Raw genomic sequence first — 17274 nt, forward strand, 5'->3', positions numbered from 1 at the left:
ACTATGGCAGTATTGCCTTCCTGAAACTGTAGACAGCTCCAGAATGCTCACGTCTTTTTTTTTTTTTTTTTTCTTTTCACAGCAGCAACTTGAGTTAAGCAAAACGGCTGGGTGGATCTCAGCTGGCTGCACTGAACCCAGCACGAGTCATACTGTACGCGGAGAGCTGGCACTCTAGGTATTCATGAGGAGAAATAACAGCGGGGTGCTTTGTGATTGCTTCCCAGCTTGTACAGAGAGGAGGAGAAGTTGCGTGGCCTTTTGTAGAGAGTTAAGGAGTACACAGAGTGTGCTACAATACTGTGCTTACAGGGCGTCATAAAATAAACTGTATAGATTTGTGTGTGTATAATGAGAACAATTCTAGTCTCTAAGTTCTCTTATCTGTGCTAGTAGTTCTAAGGATAAGAATAAATCCCAAGCTATTATATAAAGAGGGATACTTAAGAATCCCTTAAGAAACAGTTGCTTGTCCAGAAGTTCTCTTATGCTGAATTTACATATTGAGTAGGGTTTGTTACAGAATCATAGAATCGTTTAGGTTGGAAAAGATCTTGAAGGTCATCAAACCCAACCATTAATGTTTATATGTGGGCAAGAGAGTGATAATGATATTACATTTCCAGCAGCTCTCAAAATTGCTTCTTTGTGGAAAACTCCCCCACTTTTATTAATATTTATTTTCTACTTTTCTCGCACAACAGCTCTTTGCTCCAGTGATGGAGAAGATCAGTTAGATGATTTCCAGGGCAAGCCAGTGTTATGATTTACAGCATGAATGATGTGAGGCACAAAGCTGCAGTTCTGCATGAATGGGCTCTGCAGCACCTGTCCTAGAAGCAGAATTTTCTAACTTCATTTGTCTCACTGCCCATAACTAAATACTTAAAAAAAAAAAAAAACACATCCCCACTTAATTCTAGAATTACTGTGTTATTGTGAGCTTGACTAATATGTGTGTGTGTGTGGTTTTCTGTACCTACATATATAAGCTCACATAAAAAAGCCACACACTTCTGAACATTTATTTGGATTTTTTAAAGAAAGTCGTAACTAAAGGTCTTTTGAAGACCTGTGTTGTTATTATTGGTAGTCTTTCTTGGGGCACAAGAAGACTTTTGTAGGACACCTTACCGCCATAAATACAAGCTGAGTGACTGAATGTGAGAAACTTTACTCTTGGTCCTTGTGAGTATTCTTAAAACCTTATATAACAAAAATCTTTGTTACAAAATATACAGATGGGGATGTGTTCCAGTAGATAGCACACAATGTTAATTCTGGAGGTTGCCTTGTACCAGAAGAATGAAACTTATATTTGAATGCCTTTTTATGTGGCACACTATGTAGGGAAGTGAAAGCAAAAGAAATTTTGAGAAATTAAGAAAATTAAAAAGAAAGATGGTATTTGGGAGGGCATGAGAGAAGGGAGAGGAAAATGTGCCTTTATGACTCGTTCACAGGTCCAGAACGTCTTGTATGAGTTGTGTGGTCAAATAATTTTTCCTTTCTGTAACAGAAGAGCCCTGAGTCTGTTGTGAAGAGAGCTCAGTAAGCACATGCCGCCAGATAGGAGGCTCTTGGTGAGAGGGTAGCGGCAGTACTGACTAGTCAGAGTTGTTGTTGGCTGTGTGAGCTCCTCTGGGGTCTCTTAACTTACTTTTTTTTCTTATATAGCACTTCTTTAAAGTCTGTTACAACTTTATGTATGAAAGCCCATCTTCTGCAATGGAAGTAATGAGAAATAACTATTTGCATAAATTACCTGCCTTTTCATTCAAAATTGTTTTTCCTTATTGAGTAGCTTTTAATATTTTTTTCTCCTTTATTAAAAACTCCTTTGCTGAGAGAAATGGTTTGGGTTGGAAGGGACCTTAAAGAGCATCTACTTTCAACCTTACTAGACCACCTCCCAATAGACCGGGTCACTTAAAACCTGGTTTTGAACACTTCCAGGGAGGGGATATCCACAACTTCCCTGGGCATCTTGTGCCAGCATCTTGCTACCCTCACAGTGAAGAACTTCTTCCTTACATCTAGTCTAAATCTACCCTCTCTCAGGTTGAAGCCGTTACACCTTTTCCTGTCACTACATGCCCTTGGAAAAAGTCCTCCTCCAGCTTTCTTATAGGTCCTGTTTAAGTGTTGAAAGGCAACAATAAGGGGTGCAAACAACTCCCTCAACCTGCTGGCCACGCTGCTTTGGGTGAAGTTCAAGATATGGTTGGCTTTGTGGCCTGCAGGCACCCATGGCCAGGTCATGTTGAGCTTCTCATCAACCAGTGCCCCCAAGTCCTCCTTCTTCTCAGGGCTGCTTTCAGTCCATTCTCTGTCCAGCCTGTATTGGTGCCCATGTGCAGGAGGACCTTCTGCTTGGCCTTGTTGAATGTCATGAGTTTTGCACAGGCCCATGTTCAAGCCTATTGAGGTCCCTCTGGATGGCAGCCTTCCGCTCCAACATGTCCGCTGCACCAATCAGCTTGGTGTTATCTGCCAGCTTCCTGAGGCTGCCCCCGAATCCCACTGTCCTTGTCACCGACAAAGATAGTGACTGCCTGGTCTGTTACTCAGAGTTCACACTTCTTGGATTCATTGTGAGTCTTGCCTTTGAAGTTCACAGGAACACAATGGCAGCTCCAGTCATGTCTCTTTTCATGGCTATAATGTCCTGCTGCACAGTTTAGTTTTGTTTTGCCTTTCCTGTAGCAGAGATAGGTGACATGTTCATATGTGGAATTGGGTATTTTCGCAGAATGTTTATAGGTTCAAGCCACATGATACTGCTTCTGTTACTCCTTCACGTGCAGTTTTACTTCGTGGTCATCTTCAGATTTGCTGTGATACTACTATGATCTAAATTGCATGATCTCTGGGCTTCCTTTTATCAAGTTCACTACATTAATTATCACTTTTCTTTGTAACAAAAAAGAACAAAAAGCAAGCCACTCTTTATCCACAGAATTCTGTGGTTTCTTAAAAACCTTAAGCTTTGAACGCATTTGAGATTTGGTGCTGATTTTCTGCTCTTGCTCATGATGTGAGTTTGAAATCATCATATAATGTGAACGTTCATCATAGTGATTGAGGTTGTCTTCAGCATAAGATACATTTGTTCTAACTTCACACCTCTGATTCTTAAGTGACTTTTTTTTTTCTAGCTAAATTAACACAATGTGGAGCAACAAGTCAAACGAGGCACCTCTACAAAATCCGAGGCATAACCAGAACAAGGATTCTACCAGAGGTATGGATTTTCTGGTTTACTGCCTTATTTTGGAAGATGCTTTAGCATGAGTTGTTTGAAACGTTGGGGAGTTTTTACAGAAAGCATTCCTCAGCCTCATTTTGGAAGCTAAGACCATGTGTTCTGTGGCTTCCGTTTTGCAGAGAGAGCTTTTTCATACTCTGATCTGCAGAGTATTTGCTGATCTGCATTAGGATATTCCAGCCTACAGTATGGTTGCCAAGATGGCACAGAGACAGATTATTTTGAGTGCCTTAGAGGAGGAGCAGTGCAGGAACAGAAATTTGGAGCTGTAGGCTCTTGAAAGAAGTGAAAGAGAGCTTGAGAGGCAGTTGCTCCTGACTGTAGCTCAGTTCCAAAACAGTGAAGAGCTAAAGACACTTGAATAGCAGCGGTATCTCATCACCACTAAGATGACTTGCAGCACTTTTGTCTCCCTCAGCTGGAAAAAGCTTTTTACTGTCATGATTACTCTGTAATTTAGGAAGGGAGGGGGCAAAACCCCCAAAATTACATCCCTGAGAGGAAGAAAGCTCTAGTCTGTAGGGCAGCTGAGTCGCATGTTTAGGCTGTGGTTCAAGATCAGCCTTATGAGCTCCTCTATGATAAAACCGAGCTCCAGAAGTTATTTTGAAACTAGAGACGGATTATTATTTTATTGCTGATTTTTCCCGGTGACATGTTCAATTCCTTTTAAAGTTATGTACCTTGTGAAATTTAGGTGTTCTATAGGTGTGAAGCAGTCTTCCAAACTCAAAGCAAAGTTGTTTCTACCCTATTTCCTTAACCCTCTTCCTTTGGGTTGTTGCATCTTACCTGAAATGAAGTTGGTAGGTTTTTTACTATAAGGAAAAGATTTATCATTTTTTCTCTAAATTCTCAGATACTTTACTCTGTGATTCTAAGGTACATTAAGGTTTTGGATGTTGCCTTGTGTAAAGCATTAGATTAGAAAAATACCATTAGAAACTAAAAGAACTGAAGAAGTAAATATTTTTAGAGGAAAATACTATTGCATCCTTCTGAACTGGATTGTGCATAGAACGATTTAGATTAAAAGGCTGAAGTTGATTAATGCCTCCTGCTTGTTCTTCGCAAACATTGCTTCTATTTTGTTTGTAGGGTGTACAGTTCAAGAAGATTACTAATCAAAATTCACGTGTTCAGAGCTTGGTTTTTGAGTTTCAGTAGCCATGTATTCATGCTTAGTTTACTGAAGAAGAAAATACAATGGAAAAAAAAAGTAATTAAACTATAGTGTGATGGAATAAGATATGCATGTTGGGATAGATAACCAGCTTTATTTTGTCTTCTAAACATCTTCTATAGTGTGTGATAGATTTGATTTCAAGTGTAATAGTGCATTCGACCTAAATTTTACATTAAATACTTTATTGCTCTGTTAAGATGAGCCTTGACTGATAACAACCTCTCAGAGATTTATAGGCTGGACTTGCGTAGAGAGCCCATGAAAATGTTTGTTTTCCATGTACTAATGAGAAATTTATTTCTTTGTTTCTGTCCTGTAAGATCTAACTGCAGCATGGGCTGCTTTTTCTCAGACTAAGGCTGCTGTAAGTACTGATATTTTCTTTTTTTTTTTCTTACTCCTTTTTGAATCAGTTAGTGGCTACAAAAGCTTTAACCAAACTATTATCTTGTTCTGTGATTGTCTGTTAAACAAGTTGAAAATAGGGCAAGCAGTTGGAGTATGTGCATGTTGAAAATTGTTGTATCTTGGAGAAAGTTTTCCACATGGAGTAGAATTTTTTACCACAGCAAGCTCAGTCTGACTATAATACTTGCTAAGTCTTAGTGTAATATTACCTTTCACACAGAATCACAGAATGTTAGGGGTTGGAAGGGACCTCCAGAGATCATCGAGTCCAACCCCCTAAGTGGTGACGTCTCATTTTTCTGAAAACTTGAAAAAATCTCTCTCCCCTGCTTACTGAAACCAGTCAGAAACTGGGACAACAACAGGGTATTTCATGATTTTACATCTTTGAGGAAAGGAATTCCTGTCTTTCTGTGGGTACTTAATTTACGTGCTTAAGATATCACACTGGTTTCTAAAACCTGGCTTCAGTGAAGCCAAACAGCTTGTTTTTGGGGGGAATTCAGCTCTTTCCCATAGTCTTATTCCTCCTGTTTTTAATAATTGAGCATCAGTGTGAGCTTTTATGTGTGGAATCTTGTATCATGCTCCATTTTGAAAAGAGTATTACGGAATTTATTCTGAGTGGGATTAATATTTCATTCGGGCCAAGCATTAAGACTCTGAATGACATGTTATTATTAATATTTTTTTTCACAACAGTGTACTTATGGAAACAAAAATGTGCAAGAAAACCTATTTTAGGTCATCTTTTTAAACAAAATAATTTGGGGTAGTTCCTGGCCATAAGGCTACACAGTTTTGTAGCATCAGCCTTGTGGAGTTGCTTTTCCTGGGGTTTAATTCTTTATGAAAATGAGGAAAAAATTGTCACGTTGGTGGACAAAAATTGTAACTTAAAAACGGATAACAATATTCTAATTTACATTATCTTCAAATTCTAGCTACGACATATAGAGAACAAGTTGGAAATAGGTCCCACCAGCACGGCTGTCTTCGATTCTGTGATGGATGCCAAGAAGCCCTCTGCAAGTGCTAGCAGGAAGCTGAGCAGAAAGGGTATGTATTATTGGGCATGGAGCATGCAAGGGGGCATAAAGCTGCTGTGTTCTTGGAAAAATCCCTTTCTCCTCCCTGCCCACAAGCTGACTCCTGCTACTGATCTTTATTCGTGGAACTCTAATTGCCCAGGAGAGACAAATGTTTTCTTCCCTTAGCTTAAGAAGGAAGTGTGCTATCATAGTCACTGGGATAGAGGGAGCGACAGGGCTGTCCCCACACTGTGAGTGAGCCCGATTCTGTGGTTTTGGATAACAATTGTGTATGCCTATTTTTACACCGGACTAGCTGTTTATATCTTTTTTTTTAATGTTTGTCAGCAGTTACACCCTGATATGCTAAATCTGACAGTTCCTTTATTTAATTTAAGGAGACCATTTGCTTGTAAGAAGCAAGCCCTTGTTTTAAATACTGTTCAGAGCGTTCTGATAGCATGCCACTGGAGAATAGCATACCACTAGATCGACCTCTAGTGGCAACACAGTCGACTTTCACAAATTTAATTACTTCAATTAAATGTTTAAGCATTATTATTTCTCTTTAAATACTCAGCACCTTGCAACTATTAGTTGAAATCAGCTTGTTGAAAAAGAGAGGGAGTACTTTAAATGCTATTCTAGAGTGCTTCTCAAATCCAAGATAAACTGTGTTCTCAAGTATTCAGCCCCCAGAGCTTTCTCTTTCTGGAGTGATAGGTACATAGAAGATTCTTTGGTTTCTGCTTCAGCTTCCCGGTCCTCCAGCCAAAATAAATCAGGCAAGGAGAAGTCCTCACGCAGCCCTCTTCGAGCGACCACTCATGAAAGCAATGTGAAGAAGAGCAGTCGTGTGGAATTTCGTGAACCACTGGCTTCATACAGGTCAGTGCTGGGGCAGTTGACTATTGAAAAATAAGCTAAGATCAGAATTAAGCTAATAGTGATGTTTTTGACAACTCCTCAAAAACTAATTTGCTTTCTCCCCTTACCCACCCACATGAGCAGCATGTGTTGTTGGATGAAAGTGTTTTCTCTTAAAAATTTCACAAATTTGTTATTAAATTGAACGGTGACATTACTGCTTGCTGATTTGCTATATGGCCCAATTTCTGCTCTTGAACTTTATATGTAGTTGAAAATGAAATTTTCAACAAACTTTTTCCAGTTCTGTCAGATTCACACTATTAAATGTATGGTGATCAAGCTTTGAAAGAACTTCCCTTTAAAGTGGTGACAAGGTACAGAAAGTTATTCTTCTGGTTAGTGAACATGCTCATTGCTGGATTGGAAGGTCTTACAGTTGTGTTTTTGATGGTGACTTTTTTTCCCCCCCCCCTTTCTCTTACATCAGGGATACATACAGTTCTCTGTCTTACCACGGCTCTAGCCAACTTGAGGCCAAGCAGCTGCTCTCTAGCTTGGACTTGGGTGAAGCAGAAGGGAAGACTGAAGGAGCAGGCCGTTTGACATGTGACCGAGAGGAGCGGGGTCTGTGCGGCAGAGATTTTGAGAGCTCGTCTTCTGCTGCAGACGAGACTGTTGTTAGGTATTTGAACGACCGACCAGCAATTGATGCCTTGCAGAATAATGAGGTGTTTCTTAAGGCTGCAACACCTCCAAGACTGGAAGAGGAAAAAACTAGTGGCTCCAGAGGAGATGAAAGTAGCATTAAAACTCCTCAGAGTAACACATCCCAGGACAGTGAACTGAAAGTGTCTTCCCCTTCTGCCATGAGTACTTCTAGTGCTCATAGGCTGGAAATCTTGAAACGGCGGCAGCATGATGCCAAGTTGGAGAGGCTGAAGGAGCGGATTCGAAGGCAGTGGGAGCATTCTGAAGAGCTGGGTGGCAGAGGGCAGCACTCAGGATGTGTCGAGCAACCTGTTGTGATTGCAAACGTGGAGAGTGCCGTGACTCCCAAAGTCAGGAAAGTGGCAGCTGCACCTGCTGCTCCATCATACAGAGGTACGGAGGTGCAGAATCACTCCCTGATGCTTATATGTGGTAAAGGAGCAGAGATCAGTTAATTGAGCAACATGTCAAAGGATGGACATGACTCATAGATGTGTTTTGGGCAATAAAGGAGTGGATAGCATGGTTTGCTCACAGATATGGACAAGGAAGAAGTCATCCTTGCCAATTTACAGAAGTGTGGATTCTTTTGAAATTCTCCTTGTCTCTTCTGACAAATTACTATAACAAAGAAGCTCACTGTTGTAGTGTTTGGGTTTATTTCAACATGTGTTTTTTTATGGCCCTAGAGCTTAGTTACATTGTATTGATTGAGAAAGCCTTTCACATTTTTAATAATATTTTCTTCACCCAGTCTGCTGTTTTTCAACTGTGAGCAAGTGGCAGACTGGTATATTGTTTTCTTCTAATGAAACATTAGAAATTCAAGTAGTTCCTTTCTTACTTGGCAGTTTCCCAGCCCTTCCACCCTGCAAAAGCTTATTTACATTTTATGCCATAATTTTAAACTCTTAAATTGTTTACTTTCAAGGTTTCAATCCTGCTAAATTCGCACTCCAGATGGAAAGATCTGGCATGAGGAAGAATTTCACATTGGTCGGGAGCTGTATAGAGATGTAGCATTTCAGTTAACAGGTGAGACACAAGCTGGATGGACAAAGCCACAGGCAGAAAAATCTATTTTGTGGAAGTCTACAAAGTCATGTAAACAAAACGTGGAAGCAGCGAGTGTTAAAAATACTGGGTTTTTTACTCCACAGGAGGAATAATTTAGTTGTTTTGAACACTAAAACAAATATTTAAAATTTTAAAAATCCTTCTACCCATTTTCTTATTAAAATACTTTTAATAGAAAACCAGTGCTGAAAAGAATCAAATTACAGCCTTTCTATGAAACGAGAATTCATTAGAACAAAGGTCTTCATTAGAACAGTGGGGTCTTTTTGTTTTGTAACTTCTTTATACATGTTTGCATGAATGAATGCAATTTGCTTTCCAAATTGCTTTTTGTTTTGATTAAAACTATATTATCTTATAGGAACAATTTAGTTTTTTTTTTCCCCTGCCATTGTTAACACCATTAAAGTGACATGTACACCATACATGGTACGTTGAAGCCTGAATTCAACTTCTTGCAGTATGATGTCAAACAGATTGCCAGTCTTGAAGCTCCTGTGGGAATTGTTAGTGGTTTATTTGGAATACAGAGGTAGCAAAAGGGGAGATGGGAGGCGTCTGCTGTGGAAAGTCTCTGCGAATACTTACTTAAAATGGAGTAGGAAGCCTGCAGTAAAGGGGTGTGTGCCTTTGGCTGTGTGTGGTGGTGAGATTATAGGACATTAGATTGGTTTAATATCTCTGAACTTGTAGAACTTTATTGCTTTACATCAGAACTGGCCAAGTCTTGAAGTTTTTGGAGACATTTTTGAGATATTTGGTGTGTTGGTCAAAAGCTGCCTGAACGTGAGCCAGCAGCATGCCCAGGACAAGTTGGCCAGTTGTCCAAGAAGGCCAACAGTATCCTGGCTTGTATCAGAAATAGTGTGGTCAGCAGGGCTGGGGCAGGGATCGTCCCCCTGTACTCAGCATTGCTGAGACCGCACCTTGAATACTGGGTTCAATTTTGGGCTCCTTGCTACAAGGAGAAAAATTAAGGTGCTGGAACTTGTCCAAAGAAGGGCAACAAAGCTGGGGAAGGGTCTAGAGCACAAGTCTTATGAGATGTGGCTGAAGGAACTGGTTTTGTTTAGCCTGGAGAAAAGGAGGCTTAGGGGAGACCACCTCACTCTCAACAGCTCCCTGAAAGGAGGTTGTAGCCAGGTGGGGGTCAGTCTCTTCTCCCAAGGAATAAGCAATAGGAGAAGAGGAAATGGCCTCAAGTTGCTCCAGGGAAGCTTTATGTTGGATATTAGGAAAAACTTCTTCACTGAAAGGGTTGTGAAGCAGTGGACCAGGCTGCCCAGGAAAGTGGTAGAGTCCCCATCCATGGAGGCATTTAAAAGATGTGTAGATGCAGTCAGTGCTGAGGGACATGGTTTAGTGTAGGGCTGGCATTGTTAGGTTAATGGCTGGACTTGGATCTTAAAGGTCTTTTGCAGCTGAAACAATTTATGATTTGTATCCCGAAGATTTGTACACATGGACTTCTTAAGAGGTCTTCTCTGGATTCCCTGAGGAGGTGGAGAACAGGTAGACCAGAATATTATTTCAGAAACCTTTTAAATAATCTAGATTTTATTTCTGCTGCAGCTCCTTTATCTTCAGTATTGTAAGGCTTGGATAGGGCATTGGAGCTAAATTAACATAGCTTTCCCTTTGGGATTTATTCCAGATGAAAGTGGAACGCCAAAATGAATGTTGAATGCTAAAAGCTTAGAAAACTGTTACTCATTCCTCTTTGCTTAAAAGTCTTTTGAAAAAAAACATTAAATATCATTGCTGCACAATGTCAACAAAGGGAAAAAAAAATAGGATCTTTTTTAGGTGATGAGCTCATGTAGCAACATAGTATTCTGATGCTTATAAGCAAAGATGATAAAACGTTGCAGTGTGTTTGCTTGGCAGTTGCTCTTCTGAAAGACCAAAACAGTAATTCATGCTTTATGCTTTCAAATGTACTGCTCTGAGACCCAGCCTTTATTAATTTTTCACTCTGTAGAACTGTAGTACAGTTGGCAGCTCTTTTCTCTGGGTGGGCTGGGGTAGGATGCCCAAGTGTGCTTTTTGATTTGCTAGGCTGCTTAGTGTGGAGTGCTGTAAGGTTGAATTGCTTTTGATTGACTGAGCTGAGGGAATGAGGAGAGACCAGACGAATAAAAATGAAGAGGTGGAAAATAAAATCCCCTGAGAACCTCTAGTTGTACAGCTTAAGAGTTTGCATATTAAAAGTATTGTTCTCATTGGTCAAAACATGTAAGACCAGGGGAAAAAGCAGTGAAATTATAAATGTGTAGGTGTCTTTGTAGGTTGATAGTCTGGTGACCAGTATTAGACTTCAGTTTTATTTTGTTTGTACAGCTTGACAAGGTACTAAGGAATTTTTCTGGAATCACTCAGAAAAAAATGTCAAGAAAGAAGAGCTGCTTCTTTTCAGTAAAATTGTTTTACAAGTAGTCTGTTCAACATCAGTCCATGAAAGTAATGACAAATTTCTAAAGGCTTTTAATCTACACCAGCTTTTTTTTTTTTTTTTTTTTTGGTAGTTTTGGCAAGCATAATGTAAATTATTAATTAATTATTTATAGGTCTTTATACAAATCGGAATTTTTGAAAAGTTTTGTTGAGGTCCAATTAAAAAGGCACTTGCATCACGTGTTCAGTGGACTTCTGCCTGCAAAAGGAAGGAGCTGTGCGTGTGTTCAGCCGCACGCCTGCCCTCACGCCCTGTGTAGAGCAGCTGTCATGGAACGTGCCTTCTTTCTGACCTGAACAGATTATACTGAATAGCCAATTCCAAGTAATAAAATGCTGACGCTGCACATAATAGATACTGTAAATGTATTTTTAGGTTGTCAGATCATCTATCCATGTGCTAATTCTGTATTTAAGTTACAGCATCTGGAGTTTGAGGTGTGTACAGTCCCGTTGTATCAAAACTCTTCCATGCTCTTTAGTGCTAAAATAAGCTCTAAGATCTCTACTGTCTATGAAAGCATTGTTCTTTACTGCAATAAGATTTTTACATGTGAGTGTAGACTATACAGAATGCCTTTATCTTGGTTTAGCAGTTAGAGAGAAGGATATTGTATGGACCTTGAGCTTCCAGTAACTCTGTCTTAAAGATGTTCAGGATTTGCTGTTCTAAAACAAAATTACTGTAATATGAACAGAGTGAGTAGGAAGCAGCTTGCAGTTCCCTGGTACCAGGAAGGAACTGTTTGTCGCGAAAAGAGGTGAGGAGGCAAGCTAGACTTCTGAAAATGCAGTCACTGAGACCTTTGGTACTTGATGCATTGATTCTGTCTTCCCAGAGCTTGTTGTCAGCCTCAAAGACTACTGGAAAATGTGCAAGGAAAGGATATTAAGAGGGAGAAAGGCTCTTAAAATTCCATTCCAACATCCTTCAATATGATCTGTTGTTCTGTCTCTGATAGTTCCTGTGGGCATCCATCAGAAAGAGTGGACTTGGCTGAAATTAGGGTCTGTAATTGAGAAATAAAGCTTCAGATCTGTCCATGGAGAGAGTTCCATCCTGATTGGTTTAGGTTGTCTGATCACATTCTTCATAGAAGAGGAAGAAGAAAGCAGTGGTAGTAGTGGCCAGAGTTCCTTATCTATAGTTCACTTTTGGGATTTAGAAAAGAGCATCTTCAAGGCATGTAAACCAAAATGCTTTAACAAGTCTTTGAAGGTGTCTATGTAGACTGCTGAGACTGACCGTACAGCTTGCCTGTCCTTGAGCAGTGCTTGTGTCTGCTTTGTACCTTGGGCAGCTGTTCCTGCTCAGTGGGGTGGTGGTTGAACCACATCTTGAGTTTCCTTTTTGTTCTTTGCCCTAATGTGAAAACACGGTCAGATACAACTTTATCTTTGGTAAGTGTCTCTAAAGCCTAAAACTTAGTTGTGTTGTGAGTGCTTAAGTGATACAGAATAGTTCTGCATCACTGGGGGAGTTCTCTAGTAGTTCTTGCAGAAAGTAGAGCACGCAGGTATTCTGTATTCTGTGCTCCAGCGTGGAGGCAACAAGCAAATGTGCTGTCATGTGTTAATATGGAAGCATATTAACTTAAGCAATCAATGTGTTTTGGGAGTGAAGGAACTACATGTTCTTCTGGAACATTAGTACTGTAAAATGTAATAAGTTTCGCAGAAGAGAGCCAACAATTGTTCTTGTCAAACTGTCAATGTTTCTTTTAAAATTGAAAATTAACTTTGTGAAGATTTGTTATGGTGTTGCTGTGGCTTCACTGCATCCCAGTGCGTAGGTAAACAGCACTTGATTCAAAAGTGTCATGGTACAAGGATTTTAAAATGCTGGACTTGGAGTAATTGATCTCAGTATATAATCTGGGAGAGTCAGTGGATTTTATTGTGTTTCTCTGAGTTCTGGTTTTTCAAGGTAAATGTTGAAGCAAGCTTGTTATTCTATGTTCTTCCCTGTGGGATATCACTTAACAACTTTTGTTTGTTTTTAGAGGACTCAACAGTGAAAGGAAAACCTAGTGATAGAAACAAAGAGAAGAAAGCAACCAGACCAGTGCGGAAAGTGCAAAAACTGACACGGTTGTCAAGTCCAGAGTCCAAACAAGGTAACTAGTCCTACAGCAAAGGGAACACTGTTGAGATTTGTCTCAGGAAATAAAGCAAAATTAAAGTGTATTGCTTTCAAAGTCATCTCAGATGTGTGACAGTTCTGTTGTGTGTTTGTAGACTGCATGCTGCTTTGGGGATGTGAATATTTTGTTGTTGATGGGTTGGCTGTTTGTACTTTTTCTAGTTTAGTTTACATTTCTGCCTTTCCTCTTTCTGTGTGCACCTCATGGAAACTGTGGAAGAGTCTGTGTTTCTGTGGAGGGGACAGGTTTCCTTAGGTGTCTCCCAGGCCAACACAGAGGAAAAGGAGCAGTAGCCCTGTTGTGGTTCCTGCTTCTGTTCAGCTTGTGTTGAGGCTGGTTAGTGCCTGACCTACAGCTCAGTGAATAATGCTGAGAGGAGGAATGGACAGGATATAAAACCAGTGCCAGCAGGACTTGCCGAGGTGCCCTCCTCTGTGGGGAGGGGCTGCAGCAAAAGCTGTTCTCTTGTATGATTCTTCTATGGGGGAGCAGAGAACAGTGTCCTTCTGACTTTTCTCTGGCTGCTCTTCTACGTCTTGTGTCACGTTGTTGCTGTCCTGCACTGTCAGTTCCAGCTTGACCCATTCCTGGCCTTTTCAGTTAATGAAAGAATGTAAAAACATTTTTCCTGATGAGTCTTACAAATCCTGATGTTTATAAAGGAATGTTTAGTTCACCATCAGGTTTTTTTTTTAATTTTCATTGTTGTCTGACATTTCCTCTGTCTATTGAATAAAATTAAAGTATTTAGAGAAGGTGATACAGGCAGATTACTGTAGAGCAGTCCCTTATAGGAGAAAATTAATTTAACTACATGTGGGATTCTGACAGTGCTTATTCATTATCCAGTAATGTTAATCTTGGATATCGTGGGTAGCAAAAGAGTTGGGAAGACTCACATCTGCTTAGTAATAGGTTTTATTTTTCATACAAAGTAGCTAGGACTGCAGTCACACTACAGAGCAATTTTTTGTTTAAACACATGTGAGGTTAGGTATCTATCTTGCAAGGTATATCTTTTATCTTGGAAAAAGCAATAAAATCTTTTAAGATATTATTTTTCTCTTTATGTGCAGTGGCCTATAATCAGTAAACACTTTGTTGCAGAAAAAAAGCTGCTTAAAAAAATTATTTCAGAGCGTTGTGTAGAGAGTGAATATGAGCTTCTGCATGCTGTAAGTCATCAAGCTGCATGGGAATATTTCGTGGTAATGAATGCTAATACTTCAAAGTATTAAAAGTTATCACTTGAAAGTGATTTCCTCCTTCCTGTGTTGATCAACTCATACTTTATGAACTATACTAAACAAACTTACGTGTTTGTGACAGATCCAAGTGAGGGAGGAGCACAGAGTTTGATGCAAGTTTTAATGGCAAAGTTTTTTTTCCTGTAATGGATCAAATGTGAGGAAAATGATGGCTTGAAATCCCTAGAAGATAAGAGACATGGCTAAGTGGCATATCTGTGATGGTCTGTCCTCCAGTCACAGCAATAAGAAACTGCTTAACATAGCCAAGGTTATAAATAGCCACAGCTCATGTTCTGCTCTGTTAGCGTGTTTTAGTTCAAACAGCTGACTTGAAATGGAAGATGAGACTTTTCACTGTCTTTTTAAATGCACGCAGAAGTAATTGAGAACAGCGAGTTCAACAAGAGAGCCCCTTTAGCTGATACATCTGTTTCAAAGTGGCTTGTAGTGACATGCTTCAAGTGACAGATTTATTAAATACTTGGATGATTTACAATGCAAGCAAGGAGTACTGTTAGTAAATGAATGAATAGCGTGCTGCAGCCTTCTTACTGAACAGGCTTCCTCCTTCTGGTTTAAAATAATGAATAGAAAGTGAGGGTGGGAACTGAGGACTGGGAATACCAAACCAATATTGGTCTGCTGTCCTGGGTTTCACTTGAAGTTGCTTTGGTACAATGTCTGCAAAGTCCTGTTGGGCCCAGACTACAGTCCTTTCTTGTTTGGCTGTGTGGTGTTGGTGCTGTAGTGTCTGGGTTTGTTAAGGCAGTGCTGTCAGAGGTACAACCTGCAACAGAACGGGCAGAAATCGTCTGCAAACTGGGTGTGCAAGTTAGGTGCTTTTCTAGCAATACAATACTGCCAAATGGTCTGAATTAGCTTATTAATAATTTTTTTTTTTTGTATGATGCTTTTCTCCAAAGCTCTTTAAGGTTGTTATTTCCAAAAAATGATTAATAATATTAGAAATTAGTAAGATGAAAAGTGAAGTGAATAAACCTAGCTTTTAATCTAACGGATATTAGGTAAAGATGCCACTGTACCCAGTTTTTATCATTTAATTATATGTAGGCTGATAAAGTAATACTAATAATACTCTCATTTGATTTCTGTCACCTGTAAGGTGGTCTATTCTTGAATTAATTATCAACTAATAGGGTTTATCTTAACTATTTTCAATCACAGTACAGAAATCCCAACTAGAGGACAGTGAGTTGGCGTAGAACAGCCACGGCTTGGTAGTTTTTACCCTCCTCACAAAAACCTTTCTCAGCAATTAATTATTTGTAAAAATCTCTAATTATTTTTTTTTTCTAGAATATCAGCTAATATTCTTTGCATATTAAGGTGAATTGCTGTTTATCTCCCACCTTTATTTTCATTCTTATTACAACATTTTAGATCTTTTGTTTCTTATTTTATTTACTTAAGTGGAAATGAACAGCTTCTTCTCAAGTTCTCTACAAATATTTCTCCTCTCCCCCTGTAACATTTGTTTATACATTTTTAGACCTGTATAACTCTTTAAAATAAATCTTCGGTGGGTCTTTATGTGCTACAGTATGTTTTGGATTTTTACACTGCGTTTTGTGTAGGCATGAAGTGCTGGTAGTTGTGTCAGTCAGCTGTTGAGTATCTTCATGGTTAGGATGGTTTTGTGTAACTGCAGCCGTACCACTTACACAGAACTAAATGGTATAGGAAGTATTAATGGCTGCAGTAAATACTTCTTGATGTGCTGGAAAATCCGTCAAGTGCTTGACTTTTATTACTTACTCTGAAGGTGGAAACTACGTAATAAGTACATTCTCCTGGCGAGAGGGACAAAAGCTAGTAAAAAAGATACTGGGTCCAGCTCCCAGAGTAGAACAGGACAGAAGAGCTGTATCTAGTGACAGAACAGGACGAGAGCGAGCTGCCAAGACTGGTAAGTTGTCCTTTTATCACTGGACTTTTTTCATTGTTCTTTATTTATTATATAACACTGCATGTCTGCAGAATAAAGCAGGCTTCTGAAATAGAATGTAACCAGTTTCTTAGAAAAAATAACTCATATTGTTAACGTGAGATTCAAAGGGGGAGAATTTTGCTCACATCCATGGTTAGGATGCACAACCTCTTTCTGGGCGGATTATGGACTTTTCTCAGTGTCATGGGAAGCCTGCTCTGTGCATGTGACTTGAGGGGCAGTACGTGCTGCAAAGGTGCTCCGGAGCTCTGGCATAGATGGGAAATAGATTGCAACCAAAAAATTGGGTCACCTCTAGTTTCTTTGCCTCTTGAAGCTAGTGGGGAATTAATGGCTGGCTGTGGTCCACAGTCCGGATGAATTTTCCAGATGTGCTGTGCATAATGTGTAAGCTATGGTTGGGCATCCCAGTTCTACAGGAACTATGGTTCTTCTAGATACTATATAATATCATCCATGTGCATCATAAATCTTCACTGATTCCTCCACTAGCCCTCTTCAGAATTTATCCAGAATCTCAGAGCAAGTAGGGGACTGTGGTTGCTGTTGTACTTCTTATGCTTGTGAGGTGATGGAGTTGGTAAGAATGTAAAGGGTGTGAGCTCAGTCTAAGCAAAGGCAGCTGTGTTCAGACTATGACACTGAATGAAGCATAAGCACATTTACAGTGAGATTTCCACTCCACCCTCATCCTCACTCTTGTGGCTGTTTCAGTGATGGCATGTAATTTCCCAAGTGTGATTTTTCCTTTAAATATTTGACAAGTCTTATCCTTTAGCAGGCTGTATTGGAAGGACAGGTTCAGATTCTAGACTGGATGTTACCCATAAAACCTCTTCAAGAAGTTCTGAAAGGTCAAGGAGTAAAGTACAGTCAGAGAATAATGTGAAGAAGCTGGAAGCCGCTCTT

The 17274-nt window shown here is 39.7% G+C and overlaps 1 protein-coding gene across 1 annotated transcript in view; it reads left to right on the plus strand.

Annotated features, from left to right (window-relative positions):
* Positions 1-3171: 3171 nt before the first annotated feature.
* The window catches only part of CEP350 (centrosomal protein 350kDa), a 61636-nt gene continuing 47533 nt past the window's right edge, over positions 3172-17274 (plus strand). Inside the window, 10 exon segments of the mRNA XM_008939927.1 lie at positions 3172-3244; positions 4775-4818; positions 5807-5925; positions 6617-6781; positions 7251-7864; positions 8403-8414; positions 8417-8506; positions 13006-13119; positions 16180-16323; positions 17144-17274. Of these exon segments, the coding sequence (XP_008938175.1) occupies positions 3172-3244; positions 4775-4818; positions 5807-5925; positions 6617-6781; positions 7251-7864; positions 8403-8414; positions 8417-8506; positions 13006-13119; positions 16180-16323; positions 17144-17274 (1506 nt within the window).

Source organism: Merops nubicus, unplaced genomic scaffold, assembly GCF_000691845.1.
Source record: "Merops nubicus isolate BGI_N331 unplaced genomic scaffold, ASM69184v1 scaffold2905, whole genome shotgun sequence".
NCBI lineage: Eukaryota > Metazoa > Chordata > Aves > Coraciiformes > Meropidae > Merops > Merops nubicus.